Here is an 18,138-nt window from a genome sequence, read left to right on the forward strand (position 1 = left end):
TTAAAATATTCAAGAAATAAAATATCTAGATTACTAGTAAAATCAACTATTCTTGATATTAAAGCACCAGTCCCCGGCAACGGTGCCAAAAACTTATTAGCCTATTTCGCAAGTGCATGAAATCGCTCAAGTAATATAATGATAAATAAGAGATCGTTCCCACGAGGACTGAGTTTAATTATCAAAAATGAATGCTAATTTTACTAATATCTAAACGATCGAAACTGAATGACAGTGAAAAATAAAATTAACTCTAAAGAACTCAATGAAAGCTGAATCAAAATTCGATTGATAAAGCACTAGGGTATATCTGATTTCACTTGGACCAATTATCAATTCCAGCTATTTCGATTAATAATCCAAATTTAATTATTAATGAAAGAATAAATAATCTTAAATTATTTAATAATTTCTCTCAAGTCTTATTAAATATACTAATTAAAATCTATAATCTATCTTCCAATAGTAAAATAGATTTCAATTAGTTCAATAAGCATAATGATTATTTTCAAGATCCCACAGGTCAAATCTTCTGCTCTCACTCTAATTATTATTCCTATGATGTTTGTTATTAACTCCAATTTATAATCTTCCTTTTCAGTACCAATTATAAATCGAAATCAATCAAGTATCAAAGATAATAATACTTAAAAGCATTAAGTACAAATAACAAATAATTACATTAACAAAGAAAATTAATACAAGATTCTGAAATTGAAATTGAATCCAAGCTACATCAGGTATCCTAGCTAGAAATTTAGCTTTTCATCATATCAAAATCAAACTCAAGTATACTTGAATAAAACTTCAAAATCATCCTAACAATGAGTTCTAGAAAATAAATTCAAAGTAAACAAGAGAAAGAATTAAAAACTCTGAAGGAACTGCAGAGCCGAATGAATCCTCTCTTCAAATCTTTCAGATACTCCAAACTCTCCTTGCTTAATTTCTTGCTTTCAAAGATGATTCTCCTCCCTCTTGCTGGTGTTTTAGGATCCTTAAATAGGGCTAGGGCTAGGGTTAAGGTGATATTTTTTTCATAATTTTATTCTATATATCATTCTTTCTATTTGGTATAGAATCTCTCCTCCTTTGGATAGGCTTTAAGCAAGCACCAGCCATCTACTCCTTATGCTGCCCAAATTTTTTGATTTTATTCTGATTTCCATAGTAAAAGAAGGAAAGGAGGCATGGTTAATTAGAGGAGAAGAATTTCTTCCTTCTTCAACCTTCCTGGGTCCACAAAATCTACAAAACAAAGTAAGGTTTCGGCTGCCCAAATCAAGTTTTCCAAGAATTGATTCCAATTCTTTCTAAGTTTGCTCCTCATGCAGAATTAGTTTGGACTTTGATTTTCTTTCATTTAATTCTTTTCGAGATAGCTCTTTGCCACCCAAAATTGGTTGCTATATCAGATCTTTGTGCCAAGAAACACTAAGAAGAATCTGGGTGTATCGGGTGTTTCTTGTTGTGTCCAACATTGTTACCAACTTCAACCTATTATAGCCACTTCATCTGGAATTCAAATTCAATTCTGTAAATTATGTTCCTTTCTTGCTTCTCTCAAAATTCTGTAGGATCTAATCTTGCTTAATTTGGAATCCTGTAGCTTGCCTTTTAGGGGTCCTCACACCAAAATATCCAGAATTTAGATTTGTTGACTAGATGGGAGAGATTAACTGCTTGATTTATTTCCTGCACCTCTAATTTTTTTTCTGGCTGATGATGCCAAAAAGGATAAGGTGTGGGGTCCATTGATATCTTGATTTGGTTATTCTGCTTTGAGATAGACTCTGATTTTGATGCAAGACCTGATGACTCCAGATGACAAACCCTGCTGAATCGGATTCAACCAATTTCACTTAATTTGACCTTTAAAACATGGTTAAGCCCAATTATGTGTGACCTGGCTCAATTACCTGTAATTGACATAAAATATATCAGATTCTTACATTTATTTAGTTAATTATTATACCAATTTTATCAAAATTATTAAAAATTAATAATAATAATTACTGTAAAAATATAATATATCACTATACAAGTGATTGTGAGATCAATCACCCTCTCCATTGAGCATACATAAGATGTACCAATCTTACCAGCATTATCGATCTCCGACTCAATGATCCAACGATTGAGAATATTTTAGATTGGAACTATTAAGATTTTAGATCTCACTGGCATGATCTCATTATGGCCCTAAAATTATTGTCCTAATATATAGGATTTATCATAATCATAAAATATGATATAATAAATGATAAAACAAATACCTCATATAAATAAAATAATCACTGTCAAGCAAATGAGTAGGAAGATAACATAAGAAAGCTCCTATCACATCACATATGTGATTGGCTTGTAGGGTACTATTTTTTCATCCTTCGTCTGACTCTTAGACTCAGGAGTAGGGGGTAGTGTTATAGTGGTTACCATAAGTGCCTTGGATTGGTGGTTACCATGAATATCTCGGATCGGCATGGTGGTATAGGCTACTTTAAGTTTTCGAGCTGCCGTCATGATCACCAACCGTTATACAGAGCTGAGGTGCCCGCACGATTCGTTTAGCATACAAGCCACCCCTATTGCCTCGGTCGACTTATTTCGTCGACGTGTGCAATAGCTATTCATCCTGAATGAATAGGTTCTAACGTAACTGACTCTTCTGATCTTGTGGAAGCAATTAAGGACTGTATTATCTCCCCACAATGGCATATCCAACGGTCTTGCAATCTCGAGATCGTACGATCTCACAACTGTGCAACTATATATTCGATAGCCTTTTATATAAACAATTGAAGCCCCAAGGACTGAAGGTAAGTCTGGGCAATTTCTATCAGAGAATTGGTTGCTACTAATTATTCTCTGCTTTTTTAATTTGAGCATCAGAAGATCCTTGCCGGAGCCACAACCTCCAGTTTGGTCTTATTTTATAGGTTACTCTAGCGCCAGCAACCCTACGCGAGGCTCAGTCATCCTCTCTTCAACCTCTATCGATTTCAGCAGCAACATGTTTCTTCTCCTTGGTGCTTCAATGCTCCAAGCCAACTAGGAAACCCTTTGCTTTGAGTTCATAATTTCGTAGAAAGCTTTTGCACATATAAAGTATTCCTAAATGCGTGATTGTGCCTGGAAATCGGTCTTTGAAAATCAAGATGAACTCTATTTAAAATCAAAATCTAAATCCAAATCATTGACCATGATTTCCATTATTTTTTTTTAAAAAAAAACTAGTATGAAATTTATGTATTTTGGTGGTCTCTAATCTAATTATTAATAGATATGAATTCAATAAATGATATAAATTGTACTAGTATAATAAACTAGTTAAAAATCTTAAGTTATGAAACATGATGTACATATCTAAATACATGGGTCAACCGTAAAATACAATATCATGTTATTATAACTACTAATTTTGACATCTAGTTGGTGATTATGTTAGATCACCAAAACACATAAATTTTAACTTCTTAACTTATTTTAATTTCAACAGTCTGGATAACCATCATCAGTTCTCAAGAAAGATATACCCAGCACACAATGTATTTTATATATACGTAGATGCATAGATACATAAATATGTATATGTGTATGTGTGTAAAAGCACAGAAAAAAAAAAAAAAGGAAGAAAAAAAAAAAAAAACGCGTGTACATGAAGGCGCACAATGAGTATTTCTTGCAGGTTCCGAAAGACGATCTGACTCCCATTGATTTTCCGAGATATTCTCCTCAATCTCTCACAATTCCTCCGTGTTCCAACTATCTTCAAGTTCTTACGGAGAGTGTGAGACGGATTCCCATAAACAATTCTTCAGTTATATTACTTACTATTATCTCACCTTTGAAAAAAAGAACAGAGAGTTAAATTGTTCCACTTAACTTACATACAAGTGAATCGATTTAAAAATTATATATATATATATATAAAGAAAAAAAAAAAAAAACCGCCATCATTTCTAGCCGTCTCCCTATCTCCTTTTGTTCTTACTTCCAATCAGAAGACTAAAATAAAATAGCACCCGGAAGAAGAACCCCCACGCCACTGTCACCCACAAGCAGTCCCACTTCCCCAGCTGCGTTATCCCCTGCTGCCTCAAGATATCATCCCCCGTGGTCACGCACGTCCCGCTCGTTATCCGCATCCCCAGCACCCCGCTTATCGCTCCCAGCACCCTCTGCTTCATCGCCTCCGGTATATTCCCCAGCGGCGTGTTATCGAATATCTGCTCCCCTCTCACGAAGCACTCCGACGCCATCCCGAACTCGTTCCTCAACACCGCCTCGTAGGGGTACTTCACCAAAGATAAATAGTGGAACCATATCCAGTACCCCGGTATCCTTTCCCGGTTGATGAAGAACCCGCTGAATAACAGGAAGTAAGCTAGGATAGCCACCACCACGGTATATCCCAGCATGACGTGGGGTACCACCCCGGATAAGAAGGTGACGAAGCCGCTCCCGGCCCAGAAGGAGGCCAGGATTATCAGGAAGAAGAAGACGAAGCCGGAGAGGCCGCCGGAGAGGCCGACGGCGAAGAATGTGGTGGCGGCGAAAGCGGCGGACAAGAGGACCAGCGAAGGAAACCCGACCACGGCGTTGGATAGCACGTACGAGGAGCGCCGGTACGCGTTGTACGCGGTCTCCCGCATAAAGATGTACCGTTCTTGGATAAATACCGGGAGGGCATCCGCGCACGTGTAGAACATGGTGGACATGGCGAACGCGAAGAAGCCGAGCCGCTCCTGGACGCCCCTGGGCGAGCTGTCGAGCCGCCAAAAAATAGTGGCTAAGATGAAGCCGGTGACCATCACGGCACCAAGCCGGATCAGGAATAGCTCCGGCATGCGCCGGGTATTTGTGAAGGACCTTTTCGTCAGGACGCCCATCTCGATCCAAAACGGGTTGGCGAATATTGGGACGGAGGAGGCCGAACCCGACCCGTCGGTGGCGCCGGAGACGAGCTTGCCGCGCGAGATGGAGGCGCTGATGGCGTCCTTGAGGGAGAGGCGGGCCCCAGGGGAGCGGCGCCCAGGGGGGAGCTTCATGAGCTGCCAGGACCGGTTGAAGTCGACCAGCGGTTTGGACCCGGTCGGACCGGAGGTCTCCAGCTCGCGGATCAGGTCGAGGGCGAACTCGGTCCGGTTCTCGTTCTCGGGGATCGGGTGGCCGAACTCGGAGAAGAAAACCGGAAGGCCGGCCGGGGGCCCGCTGTACACCGTCTGCCCACGAGATAAGAAGATCAGACGGTCGAGAAGGCCCAGAATGCGGTAGCTTGGCTGATGGACGGACATGATAACGATGCTGCCGCTCTGGGCGATTCTCTGCAGGACTTTGACGACCATGAAGGCGCTGGTGGAGTCGAGACCGGAGGTGGGTTCGTCGAGGAAGAGGATGATGGGGTCGTGGATGATGTCGGTGCCGATGGAGACGCGGCGGCGCTCTCCGCCGGAGACGCCGCGGTGGCCCTCGTCGCCGATGATGGTGCGGGCGGCGGGGCGGAGGCCGAGCTGGTCGATGAGGGCGTGGACACGGGCGCGCTTCTTGGTGGCGGAGAGTGAGCGTGGGAGACGGAACTCGGCGGCGAACATCAGCGTCTCCTCCACGGTCAGCATGGGAAATAGGAGATCGTCTTGCATCACGTACGCCGAGATCACTTTGAGGAGGCGGCTCTCTAGGGTTTCGCCGTCGAGGGTTATGGAGCCCTTGAGGCTCCCCTTGGCAATCCGGTTAGCCAGGGCGTCGATCAGGGTGGACTTCCCCGATCCGCTGGCGCCCAGGACGGCGAGGATCTCGCCCTCCCTCGCCTCGCCGGAGATCGAATCCAGGAGAATCTTGGTACCGCTGGCGGCGCCGGAATTGGATCTGCGGGGGCGGAAGAGGGAGGGAAAACTCAGCTTCTTCGGGGTCTTGACGCTGTAGGTGAGATTAATGAAGGCGAGCACGAACGGGAGGGGGCGGCCGCGGAGGTCGCCAACGGAGACATCATCGAGCTCGACGACATAGTCCGGAGGTGCGGCGGAGCCGTCGTAGGAGGGGCTACCGTCGCTGCGGGCGCCGTCGTGGGAGTCGCCGACGCGCTTGAGGAGCTCGCCGAGGGTCGGGGGTCGGCCAGCGGCGGGGGCGTCGAGGAGGCCGTTGCAGACGTTCTCCTCGGAGTCGCCCATCGGAGACGATCTCCCGTCGAGAAAGGGGAGGAGCCGGACCATTGGAAGGGCGTCCCCTTGCCTTATTTAGCGACGGATGGGGAGATAACGGCGAGATTCCGTCACGACGATTCCCGTGCGTGTCCTGGATGGGGGGCGCACTCCGTCAAGGATAATGCCTGGCGACGGCCTTGGCGGGAGAGAGACAGAGAGAGAGAGACGGGAGACGGCGGGAGGCCAGAAAATAGTTGGTGAGAGTTTGGAATATGTATGAGACCTTTCAGGCCTTTATCTCTAGCTTTTTGAATTTTTTTCACTATGAAATAAGTAATACTTCAGAGAACTGGATGCGGCGGTGACCTACACCTCCTAATTTCTGCAACTTTATTTCCACACGGCTCGGTTTCTTCCATCCGTATATTTGTGCCACGTGGCTAGAGAGGGTAATGGAGTCTAGAGGGAAGTAGGTGTGGGTGTTTATCTACTGCTATCTACTTGAGTGGGTCTGAACTCCATGATGAGTGATGGGGGAGATGTTGAATTAGAATTGGACATTAGAATGCATTTAATGATGTCCATTGTCGCACGAGACAGCATGGAGGGTGGGTGTGGTTTGTTAGGAAGCATGGAGCATGTGGAAGAAGAGAGTAGTACTGACACATGGATGAGCTACAATATACCAAACTAAAATATACGCAGGGAGTTGAGGGAGGTGCATGCCGGCAGAGAGGGGGAAGATAGGTATCGTTAGGCCCATGACCATGCATGCATGCATACTTAGTGGTGCAGTCTAAATATTCTGTGTATAAAGATCGCTGGTCATTCTTTCATGACAAAAACAATATTTTCAACAACGTGTTTTACAGGTACTCTGCTATATAAGAAGAGATGTTTGAGTTTGCTCACAGCATTGGCACTTATCCCGAGTGGGTTACCTCTTCGTTGAATAAAGAAGCAACGTGAATTTGAATATTGTTGAGGTGTTTCCAAGTCTATAAGTCATTGCAAATAAGGCGTGAGGGAGATGTTTGTGATGCAGTGTGAATACTAGCAGTCCTGTACTTGCATGGGAAGCTAATCGGTTTGAGCCTCAGTATCCAGAATTATTTACTTGTGGTTGCAGAGTAACACATAGTATGAGCATATTATGTTTCATAATTTTAATTCTAGCACGACTCACATTGCTTGCAGTTGGCGGTTTTGGAATGAGTCAAGCTCTATTTTAGTGGAACTACTTGATTTTGGTCATACTTGGTTTGTTTGTGTCATGATACTATAATTTGATGCATAGACTGATCATTTATTAACTCCGAGTAAAATTTAAAACTTGTAAACATATTATTGTTAACATAAGACAAGCATAGATACAAATATAGGATATAATTCATTTTTTTTTATTGCTCATTATGCCAAAACACGTCGGAGTTTTTTTTCGTCTACAGAGGCTCGAAGAAAAAGACAAAAATAACAAGCTACATGGAGGCACTGGATCTATGGGAGCAATCAAGCTCCTCGGCTGTCATTCCATTCTTTCGTTTCCTTTTTCTTTTTTCTTTAGGTAGAGTTGCCCGCTAGCTGCTGCCATCAATAGTCAGTAATAAAACGGGTGCTGGCAAGTCATTTAAGAGAGACCCTATTTGAGTAGTAGTGTGCGTGGGGAAGGAAGGTTTTAGGTCAAGAGGAAGATATTGGAGAAAAGTTATATACAAGGCATGGATTTCCACCAGATTGACCGAACCATGTTGGCAAATTAATGAACACAAAGGTTTGACACATTGGAGGAGATCCAAATGGACTGAGATCCTTGAGACATCGAGAGGGATGGGATTTTGACCATAACAGATTGTCCAATAGTGAGAATCCAACCTCTGTGATAGAAGATCTCTTGAAAAAAATTCAATGTAGTAATAATAATATAGTTGGTTAGTCAAACAGCACATCTTAATCTGACATATCCTATCCATATGGTATTTAGTGCTTTTGTGTGTTAGTTAAAAAAGAGCTGTAGTTTTAAATAAGATCTGAGATAGTAATTTTCATAAGATATGACTCTACATATATCCTTGGAAGGACACACATATATAAGAGTATCCATATATAGCCACGGATAGGAGATATGTGCTATCTCTAATAAGTCATAGAAAAATCAGGATATATGTGCAGGGCCACTAATGCATAAACTAGTAATAGAGAATTATATACTATGTGTGCAGTAGTTGAAGTCTAGATCAAAAGAATATCGTTCAAGATCTGATTTTCGATTCTTTCAAATGAAAATTATTCATACTAAATAAGTTTGAGTATTACAAAGACACCTTACCCATTACATAGCATAAGCATCTTGAAATTTATATTTTTTATTCTATCATCTTTTGAAAAATTTTGAGTTTTGTGGGAGATTGTTGGAGAGAATCTTAAAAAAAAAAACTTAAAATTTTTCTAAACTTTCTCTCTAAGTATTTTAATATTATTTTTTAATTTTATCATTTAAATATTTTAATTTTTTTATTATCATAATTTTAATTTCTGACCATTGGGCTTTCAATTACATGCCTTAATGGGTGAATAAAAATCCAAACGATCATATATATTTAATTTTATTTTTATTTTCTAACCATTGGACTCTTTATTAAAGGTTTTAATAAGTCAATAAAAGGCCAAATGATCATAAACGGTCATATTAAATGGTTATAAAAAGGTCATCTTGAGATCTGATTTTTTATATCCTATCTAATGCGCTCCTTCTCTTTCTTTTAATTTTTCTCTTCAAATTTTTTTTCTTTATAATTATTTTTTTGAGTACTCAAAGAATTTTCATCAACCTTCTCTACAATCATGCTTGCAAGTGGAGGATTTCGATCGTATTTTGAAAATTTTTTAAATTTTTTTGTACTAAAAATATGAATATATCTTAGAACAATGTACAACACATTTTGAGATTTAATCATTTTTATTTTTTATTATTTTTTAAATCATTTATAATTTTTTTTATAACAAAATTTTATTTATTTTATTTAATTTTTTAAATCATATCAGAAATTCTACAAGACAATTTCTTAAGGCATATTCCAACATGATATGCGCATTTAATTCCGAAAACAACACGCAATCCCTGATAACTCATTCTGCTCCTGGTTGGCTTGTCACGAGTATCTTCTGTAAGGTACAAGAAAAAGACAGGTGCGAAATCTAGAATGAATGGAGTGATGTGAGCACCTTTATTCATTATTGAATATTTGTTTACTTGCCGTTGTGTTTTTGTTTTCTTGTGGTGGCTGCCCACATAAAAGTTATATGAGGAATTCTATAACTCAAATCAGTTTTTTTTTTCTAAAGAAGAATGGAGAGGAATATTTCAAAAAAGGACATGAGGATTATCCATATGAGGAACATCTCCTGAAACACAACACAGGATCACCTCCATTTGCTGGGAAACTAATATAATGGCCGATTGTACCACTAGTGGACCAAACAGATCAGGTTGATCCATAAAATTAGGTGAGACGTTAGTTGATTTACTTTAGTAAAAGGACCTAAAATTTTTAATAGAATGAGAATATTGTAAAGAATCAAAGCAAGGGAGTAATCTTTCTTGTACATTAAAGGTGAGACCAAGGCCTCCTCAATGTGATAAGTGTCACTTATTCAGAATTATATGTATCACATAACCAGAGGAACAGATGGCATAAATCCAGTATGCAGGAAAAAAGGGATTTAAAATTTTTAATAAAATGAGAATATTGTAAAGAATCAAAGCAAGGGAGTAATCTTTCCCGTATATTAAAGGTAAGACCAGAGCCTCCTCAATGTGATAAGTGTCACTTATCTGGGATTATATGTATCACATAACCAAGGGAACAGATGGCATGAATCCAATATGCAGGAAAAAAAATTGATGCCCCCTCCTTTCTGTTGGGAATTGCGTCTTAAAATCAATCATGCGATGATTGAGTTCATCTTTGTATATGAATTGATCAATTGAATAATAGTTATTCTCATATTTTTTATCACAAAGTGACATCTTTCTTAAGCTCTTGTACTGTGATGAAGTCCTTAGAACTATGCCAGTGTACGATAAAGAGAGAATTTATCGTATAGCTTTTAAACATGTTCACAACCAAATGATACGTCATTAGGGACAATGACGTTTATCGAGTGGAGGTCGTTGTGTACTATATGGGTTGATCATTCTCTTAACCAAGGAGTGTGATGACACTGGTATGACGTACAAGTGAGATGTAGGGGTACATCATCACTGAACAAGTAACTCACCTGCTGAACGTTCTGCTATCAAGAGCTGCTCGCGAAACACATGGGTATAAGTGTCCTTAAGACCTGAGATCATCATAATGACTTGCAAGCAACTCATTGTACTTTGATGCCAGACTACCTAGATTTCTAATGTAGTGATAGAAGGCTACTGGGTACAGTTAAGTACTTGCGAAGTCTGTATGTCGATCAAGATGGGATTGAGCCCTTCGGATTATTGGAGTTGATGATTGCTGTATTTTAATTTAGTAAAGTCTTGGCTAGGATAATCTATAAGATGGATTTGAAAGGTTGAAATACAATACAGATGAAGCAATCTCGGTTGATAGTTAACCTGAGACCATCCTAGAGCATCCAAGGTCAAAAGGATGAATTATGCGATAACCATTTGTATGGATTCTAAAATATTTTTTTGCAATAATTTGACCTATCTGGATGTCGAAAACCATTCCTAGATGGTATCTCGATTAGCGCAGAAATTAGTTCCTGTGCTATCGGCTTAGTGTTTGAACCTATAGAGTCATGTACACAAGTCAGACAAAGTAGGAAGGAATTGACCTATGTTTATATGTCCAATTTGGAAGTACTTGACTTAGTTGAATATATAAGCTAATTTGATTGAGAATTAAGTTATGAGTTAAAAGGGATTGAAGAGTTGACTATGTCTAGCTAGCACTACACATGAGGTTTAGGTTCGATCTCGGAGATGAATAATTTTTGATCTATAATTCATAGAACATATGAAAGATTGGATTCAAGTACTAATTAATTTTAAATTAGATCTAAATTAATTGAATTTAAATGGATCCAAAATTTAAGTTAGACTTGGTACAAAAGTCCTAAATAGTTTGGGATTGACAGTCTTTCGAAATTATTTCGAACTAGCTTCAAATCATATTCGAATCGGATCTGTTATGGATGAGATATGAGTATTCCTACTTGCACTGGGAATACCCCCTCATGAAGCACGATCAAAACCTGATTTGGTGTTTATTTGGGGCGTCCCAAGTGGGTGAAAGATTGGGTGCAAGTTGATTGTCATATGTGATAATAATTATATCCCATATAGGAATCCTTCTTTCATGAGTATTGGATCAATTCAAATCAGATTTGAATTAGAGTTCTAATCTCATTGGATTATAAAAATCATCTATAAATAAAGAGGATCTCTACCTATGGATAAATAGTAATAGCATAGCAAACAAATCAGATTGAGAGAAGAGAAAAGAGAGAGAGAGGTGTGAGAAGAAAGAGAGGTCCTATCTTCCCCATTGGCCTCTCCCCTAGTTGCTGCCCCTCTTCCTTTGGGTGTGGGGTCTCTTTGGATGTTCCACCTACTAGTATGAGGTGTCACACTAATACATCTCATCCCTCGATTGATTGAGTTGCTAAGTCAATTGGATTGGAGTTCATCCTGCTTTCCTGCGACATCTGACGTGCATGCAAAGTAGAGAATCTACACATCCAGATCTCCGTGAAGGTTAATATCAGATAATTTGAGATTTGATCCCTGATTCCACTACATTTCAAGTAAGAATTTGATCATTAAATAAGTAAAATATTAAAAAAAATTTAGATGCAACCTGGGCATCTCAGAGGAAAACTATTTCCCTTCCCTTCACCTTCTCCAAAAACAAGCAGCAGTCTGGATTGGAGTAGTCAAAGATATTGCTAGCAGCTAGCACAGAGAAACATGTGGAGAGATGCAACGCAGTCTGGATTGGATAGGAGATCGGAGTGGTCGGAGATGTTACTGGTGAAGGAACCAGATCTAAGATTTCAGAGTTAAATCTTGAAACTTTTTCAAGATCAGACAGTGAAAGACTAAAATAAATTAAAATTTATTTTTTAAAATCAAAAAATTCTTAGATCTAAGATTCTATTACATAATTATTACATAGTATTAAATTAAAAATTAAAATATATAGAGGATGAACTACATGTTGATCATATCAACATGTTTTTATACTACATCTAATGTATGTATTAAACAATAGATCAGATCTATTACCTTGCAAGTTAGATGTTTTAACCTTGTTGATCTGGACTTGAGGATGATGTTGCAAACCGTACACGTATTCGGTCTCTAGGAGTCATCCACACGAGCTCACGAATCTCGATCAGAAGTCCTGCTTCAGAAAATTAGCATAGCATGCTAGTACTGCGCCGATCCTTCTTCGATGGTTGATCAGGTGCCTCTTTCTTCTTGATTTGGGATCTTTCAAAGATGTGAAGTAGGAGGAAGAGTTTTAGATCTGAGATGCTTTCAGAAAACTCAAGATGGATGAAGTTAAGAGATGAAACTAACAACCCTAGAAGAAGATCCTCTTCTTCTCTTTACTCTCTACTAGACATCCTGTCTTGTGTCTATTATATCTCCACGACCCAGAGGTCTTTCTCTCTGATTTTTGGATGCCCCAAAGATCTCTCAAATCTCTCTGTTCTCCAAAAATTTTATAAAGAAACTTATTTTATAGAGAGAGATATAATAGAGTCCTTGTCTAGGTTAAATACCTAGTTAAGGCTTATCCAAACATGACAAGAGTTGGGCACTTCCTTCTTATTTCATGCATGGACCACCAGCAAAGGGTGCAAAATGTGTGTCCTAAAAGCCATAAAAATCTTAGAAAAAATTTGGATAAATTTGATGCAAAAAGGAATGAGTTTTGGATTTCTAAAACTCTATCTCATAGAATTTGAAATCCAAACTTATTCCTACTTTGATTTGATCCACAACCACTTTTCATATATGAAAGAAGAGAGAAAACCTTTTGGATGTAGGAAAAACCTGGGAGAGGGCTTTTGTTGCACAAAATAAGAGGGGATTGGCGTGTGTTGCTCCTTAGATTGATTTTGATGATTACAAAGCAGTTGAAAGGGTACCAATGATTTTCACTTGAAAAAGATTTATTGCTCTGCAGGGGCAAAATTATAATTTTACAAAAACTCTGATTTGATAGTATCAAATGATAGAACAAAAGATTTATGATCCAATGGTGAAAATTTTATTGATTTTGGACTTGTATTTTGAAAGATATGCATGATTGAAAATCATGAGTCGACCCTGAGTCGACTCATGGCACATGAGATGACTGGCACGCTGATTTTTCTGGCTGGCACAGACTTGGTAAAACCTGTGAGTCGACCCATGAGTCGACCCCCAAGGCATGAGTCGACTCATGAGTCGACCTCTGCGGGTCTTTTTGCTAGTTTTACAGAACCATGGATCCCGTTCACTTCTGTGACGATTTTTCACAGAGGTCGACCCCCAGGCATGAGTCGACTCATGAGTCAACCCCTGTGATAGGATTTTTTCGTAACGGCTAATTTTTTACCCATTTTAAATACTTTTAATGCTCATTTAATGTGGTCTAACGGCTCTTTTTCAGCCTAGAATATTTACCACTATTTCTTAAAGCTATAAAAAGGACAAAAAGGTGGAAATCAATAAGAAGAAAAAAAGAAGAAAAAGAGAGGATTCAAAGAGAGAGATTTTGAAAAAGAGATTTCAAGCCAACGCTTCAGCCCTAAGCAAGAGCTCATTCAAAGCTTTCAAGAAGCCTTTAATCCAAGCTCACCAACTCCTTAAGTGCACATTCAAGTCTCCATCCACCTTGAGAAAATCCAAAAAGGGTCTTCTTCTCTTGAGTAAAGTGTATTTAAAGTTATATTCGCTCATTGAAGAAGTTTTCTTTGTGCTTAATTATGCTATAAATTGTTATACTCAGTTTGAGTGATTGGTTTTGTTTTGGAGGGATTCCAAAATAAGGAAAGGTTGATCCGAACCTAGAATCGGAGTGTATTAGGTTGGCTTGTACCCGTGAAATAAGTGGACTAGCTTGGAATAGCTAGAGTCGGAGTTTCCGATGTTTGTATTCGGATTGAATACAAGATTAGTGGATTGAAATTCCCAAGTAGGAGCTTGGGGAGTGGATGTAGGTGCAAGGTTGGCACCGAACCACTATAAATCTTTGTGTTTGGTGTGTGTCTAATTGCTCTTCTTTATCTCTTCATTATTTTCTTGCATTCTTGCTCTTGCTATTAGCCTTGAATTAATTCTACTCACTCTATCTATTTAGCTTTGTTAAACATTTCTCATAAGTCATTAGTTAAGCTTAAAATTTTTAGAAACCCAATTCACCCCCCCTCTTGGGTTGCATAGCTGGGCAACAAGTGGTATCAGAGCCCGGTGCTCTAGCCCTTCTTTGATCTAAACAATCAAAGAGCAAAAGATCTATGGCAACTCATGTCGGCACTTCTCTAGCCGAGGGGCAATCCACCAACCGACCTCCACTTTTCAATGGGTCTAATTACACCTATTGAAAAGCTCGGATGAAAATATTTATTCAAGCACTCGACTATGATATGTGGAGTATCATAGTGAATGGTCCTCACATACCCACTAAAATTATAGATGGTAAGGAATCAACCAAACCCGAGAAAGAATGGGATGAGGTTGATAAGAAGATGGTCCAATTAAATGCTAAAGCAATGAATGTTCTTTATTATGCTCTTGATGCTAACGAATTTAATCGCATTTCTACTTGCTCATCTGCTAAAGAAATATGGGATAGGTTAGAAGTAACCCATGAGGGAACCAATCAAGTAAAGGAGTCTAAAATCAACATGCTTGTGCATAAGTATGAATTGTTTAAAATGGAGCATGATGAGTCCATAACTGAAATGTTTACTCACTTTACTGATATTATTAATAGTTTAAAAAGTCTTGGTAAGTCCTATACTAACAGTGATCTTGTAAAAAAGATTCTCAGGTTCTTACCAAGAACTTGGGAAGCCAAAGTGACTGCCATCCAAGAAGCTAAGGACTTGAACGTTCTACCCTTGGAAGAGCTTCTTGGATCATTGATGACTCATGAGCTAAGCATGAAGCAACATCAAGAGAAAGAAGTCAAAAAGAAAAGAATAATTGCCCTCAAATCCACAGCTCCACCAGATGAAGAAACTGATGACACTGAAGATGAAGAACAGGATGAAGAGATGGCACTCATTACCCGAAGATTCAAGAAATTTTTAAGAAAAAGGAAACAGGGGATGAGGAAGAGGCCATTCACAAAAAGAAAACAGAGCAAAGAAAAAGAGAAAGACCAACCCCTTATCTGCTACGAATGCAAGAAGCCGGGACACTTCAAATCCGAATGCCCTCAGCTGAAGAAAGGTCCCAGAAAGTACAAGAAGAAGGCCATGATGGCCACTTGGAGTGCGAGTGATGACTCAAGCTCCGACGAGAAAAACTCAATCGAACAAGCCAATCTGTGCCTTATGGCACACGAAAATGAGGTAATTTCTGAAACTCCTAGTGACTTTACATTTGAAGAATTACATGAAGCATTCTATGATTGTTGCCCAGCTATGCAACCCAAGAGGGGGGATGAATTGGGTTTCTAAAAATTTTAAGCCCAACTGATTACTTATGAAGATCAAAACAAAGACTTTAATTCAATATTAATTACCTAAAGCAGGAATGCAAGAATATAATAAAGAAATTAAGTGAAGAGATAAAGCACACCACAAACACAAGGATTTATAGTGGTTCGGTGCTAACCTTGCACCTACATCCACTCCTCAAGATCCCACTTGAGAATTTTAATCCACTATCCTTTGTATTCAACCCGAATACAAAACGTCGGAAACTCCGACACTAGCTATCCCAAGCTAGATCACTTATTTCCCGGGTACAAGTAAACCCAAAACACTCCGATTTCAGGTTCGGATCAACCTTTCCTTGTTTTGGAAATCCTCCAAAAACAAGAACAAAAACTCATAAAGAGTTAGAAAATTTAGAGCACAAATTAATACAATAACAGCTCCTTAAATGAGCGAATATAACAATAAAAGCTTTACTCAAATGAAGAACCCCTTTTTCAGATTTTCTCAAAGTGGATGAACGCTTGAATGCTTGAGAAGAGGTTGATTGTTGATTGAAGATCTCTTGAAAGCTTTGAACGATCTCTAGATCAAGGTTGAAACAATAGGCGTGAAGAATTCTCTCCTTGAAAGATCTTGCTTTTCTCTTTCACAATCTCTCTGGTATATTGTGGATCCTCTCTCTTTTTCATTTTGGATTTTTCGTTGATCTCAGGCTTTTTCTTGCAAATTTCGGATCCTTTCTTCTATTCTTCTCTCCTTCTCGTTTTTGATTTCACGTTTGATCCGCTATTTAATCTACAATTTCTTTCACCATTTAAAGCATTTTGTAGCATTAGAAGCAAGAGAAAATAATTTAGGTAGATAAAGAGCCGTTAGAGGATTTTTAGGAAGCATAAATGGCAATTAAAACGGGCAAAAAAATAGCCGTTGCTGACATTTCCCGTCGCAGGGGTCGACTCATGAGTCGACTCATGCCTTGTGGGTCGACTCATGAGTCGACTCACAGGTCGTGCCAAGCCAGAAAACTAGCGTGCCAAGGAGAATTTTTGCATGCCAATCAGCTCACAGTGCCATGAGTTGACTCATGAGTCGACTCATGCACTTCAAACCTTCATAACTTCAAAAATATAAGTCCAAACACAATGAAATTTTCACCAATAGATTTTAAATCATTTGTTCTACCAAATGGTACTATCAAATCAGGATTTTAGTGAAATTATGATTTTGCCCTTGAAGAGCATAAGGACTTCTTCATTTTAAAATTATTTATATCCCTTCAATCTGCTTTGTAATCATCAAAATCAATCTAGGAGCAACAATCTCCCCCTTTTTGATGATGACAAAATATTTGAACAAAAATATTTATGTTAAAGCATTAATTTCAAAAGAATCCATTATAGGTGTATATGCTTGAAAAGAGTATGATTCTTTTGGCATGTAATATAAATGCAAAAATAGTTTGTCCATTTTCTCAAAGATTTGAAAAGGGTATTAGATCATTTTGAGTTCAAGATATATCAGAGCAAGAGAAGAGAAATAAATTTTGCAATGTATCAGAGCAAGAAAAATAATTTTTACAATGATATCAGAAAAGATTTTACAATGTATCAGAGCAAAAAAATTTTATAATATATCAGAGAAAATTTCACACTGTATTAGAGCAAATGTCAGAGAAAATTTCACATTATATCAGAGCAAAAAAAATATATATCAGAGAAACTTTCTCACTGTATCAGATCAAATGTTATAATTTATCAGAGAAACCTTCACACTGTATCGGATTAAATTTTATCATGTATCAGAGCAAGTTAAAAGAAATTGTAGGGTGTATCAGAGTAAAACAAATTTCTTAAGATGTATCAAGTTGAATAAAATTTTAAAAGATGTATCAGAGCAAGTTTGAATTTTGAAAATATATCAGAGCAAAAAAAAATACTTATTTGCATTGTACTTATGAATTTGCTTTTGATGGATGACTTTTTGTTTAAGTTCTGTTTGATACCAAATTTCGATACCAAATTTCTCAAGGTTTTGTTTAATCTTTCAATCCTTGTTTTTGTTTAATTTCTCCAATATTTGTTTTAATCTTTCAATCTTTATTTTTGTTTAATTTCTCCAATATTTGTTTTAATCTTTCAATCTTTGTTTTTGTTTAATTTCTCCAATATTTATTTTAATCTTCCAATCTTTGTTTTTGTTTAATTTCTCCAATATTTGTTTTAATCTTCCAATCTTTGTTTTTGTTTAATTTCTCCCCCTTTTTCTCATAATTTAGGGTTTTGCTTTTTGTCTAATTTCAATTTTTGTTTTTGTTTAATTTCTCCCCCTTTTT

General features: G+C 38.3%; 1 protein-coding gene across 1 annotated transcript; it reads right to left on the reverse strand.

The window, feature by feature from the left end:
* Positions 1 to 3,647: 3,647 nt before the first annotated feature.
* Positions 3,648 to 6,478, reverse strand: LOC105036279 (ABC transporter G family member 6-like). Its single transcript, XM_010912043.4, has one exon. The coding sequence runs from the start codon at positions 6,210 to 6,212 to the stop codon at positions 3,975 to 3,977; it is 2,238 nt and encodes a 745-aa protein (XP_010910345.2). The 5' UTR covers positions 6,213 to 6,478; the 3' UTR covers positions 3,648 to 3,974.
* Positions 6,479 to 18,138: the final 11,660 nt, after the last annotated feature.

This window comes from Elaeis guineensis, chromosome 10 (genome assembly GCF_000442705.2).
Source record: "Elaeis guineensis isolate ETL-2024a chromosome 10, EG11, whole genome shotgun sequence".
In the NCBI taxonomy this organism is placed as follows: domain Eukaryota; kingdom Viridiplantae; phylum Streptophyta; class Magnoliopsida; order Arecales; family Arecaceae; genus Elaeis; species Elaeis guineensis.

Coding starts and splice junctions, on each gene's coding strand:
- LOC105036279 (XM_010912043.4), bottom strand. CDS start 6,212: ATGGTCCGGCTCCTCCCCTTTCTCGACGGGAGATCGTCTCCGATGGGC.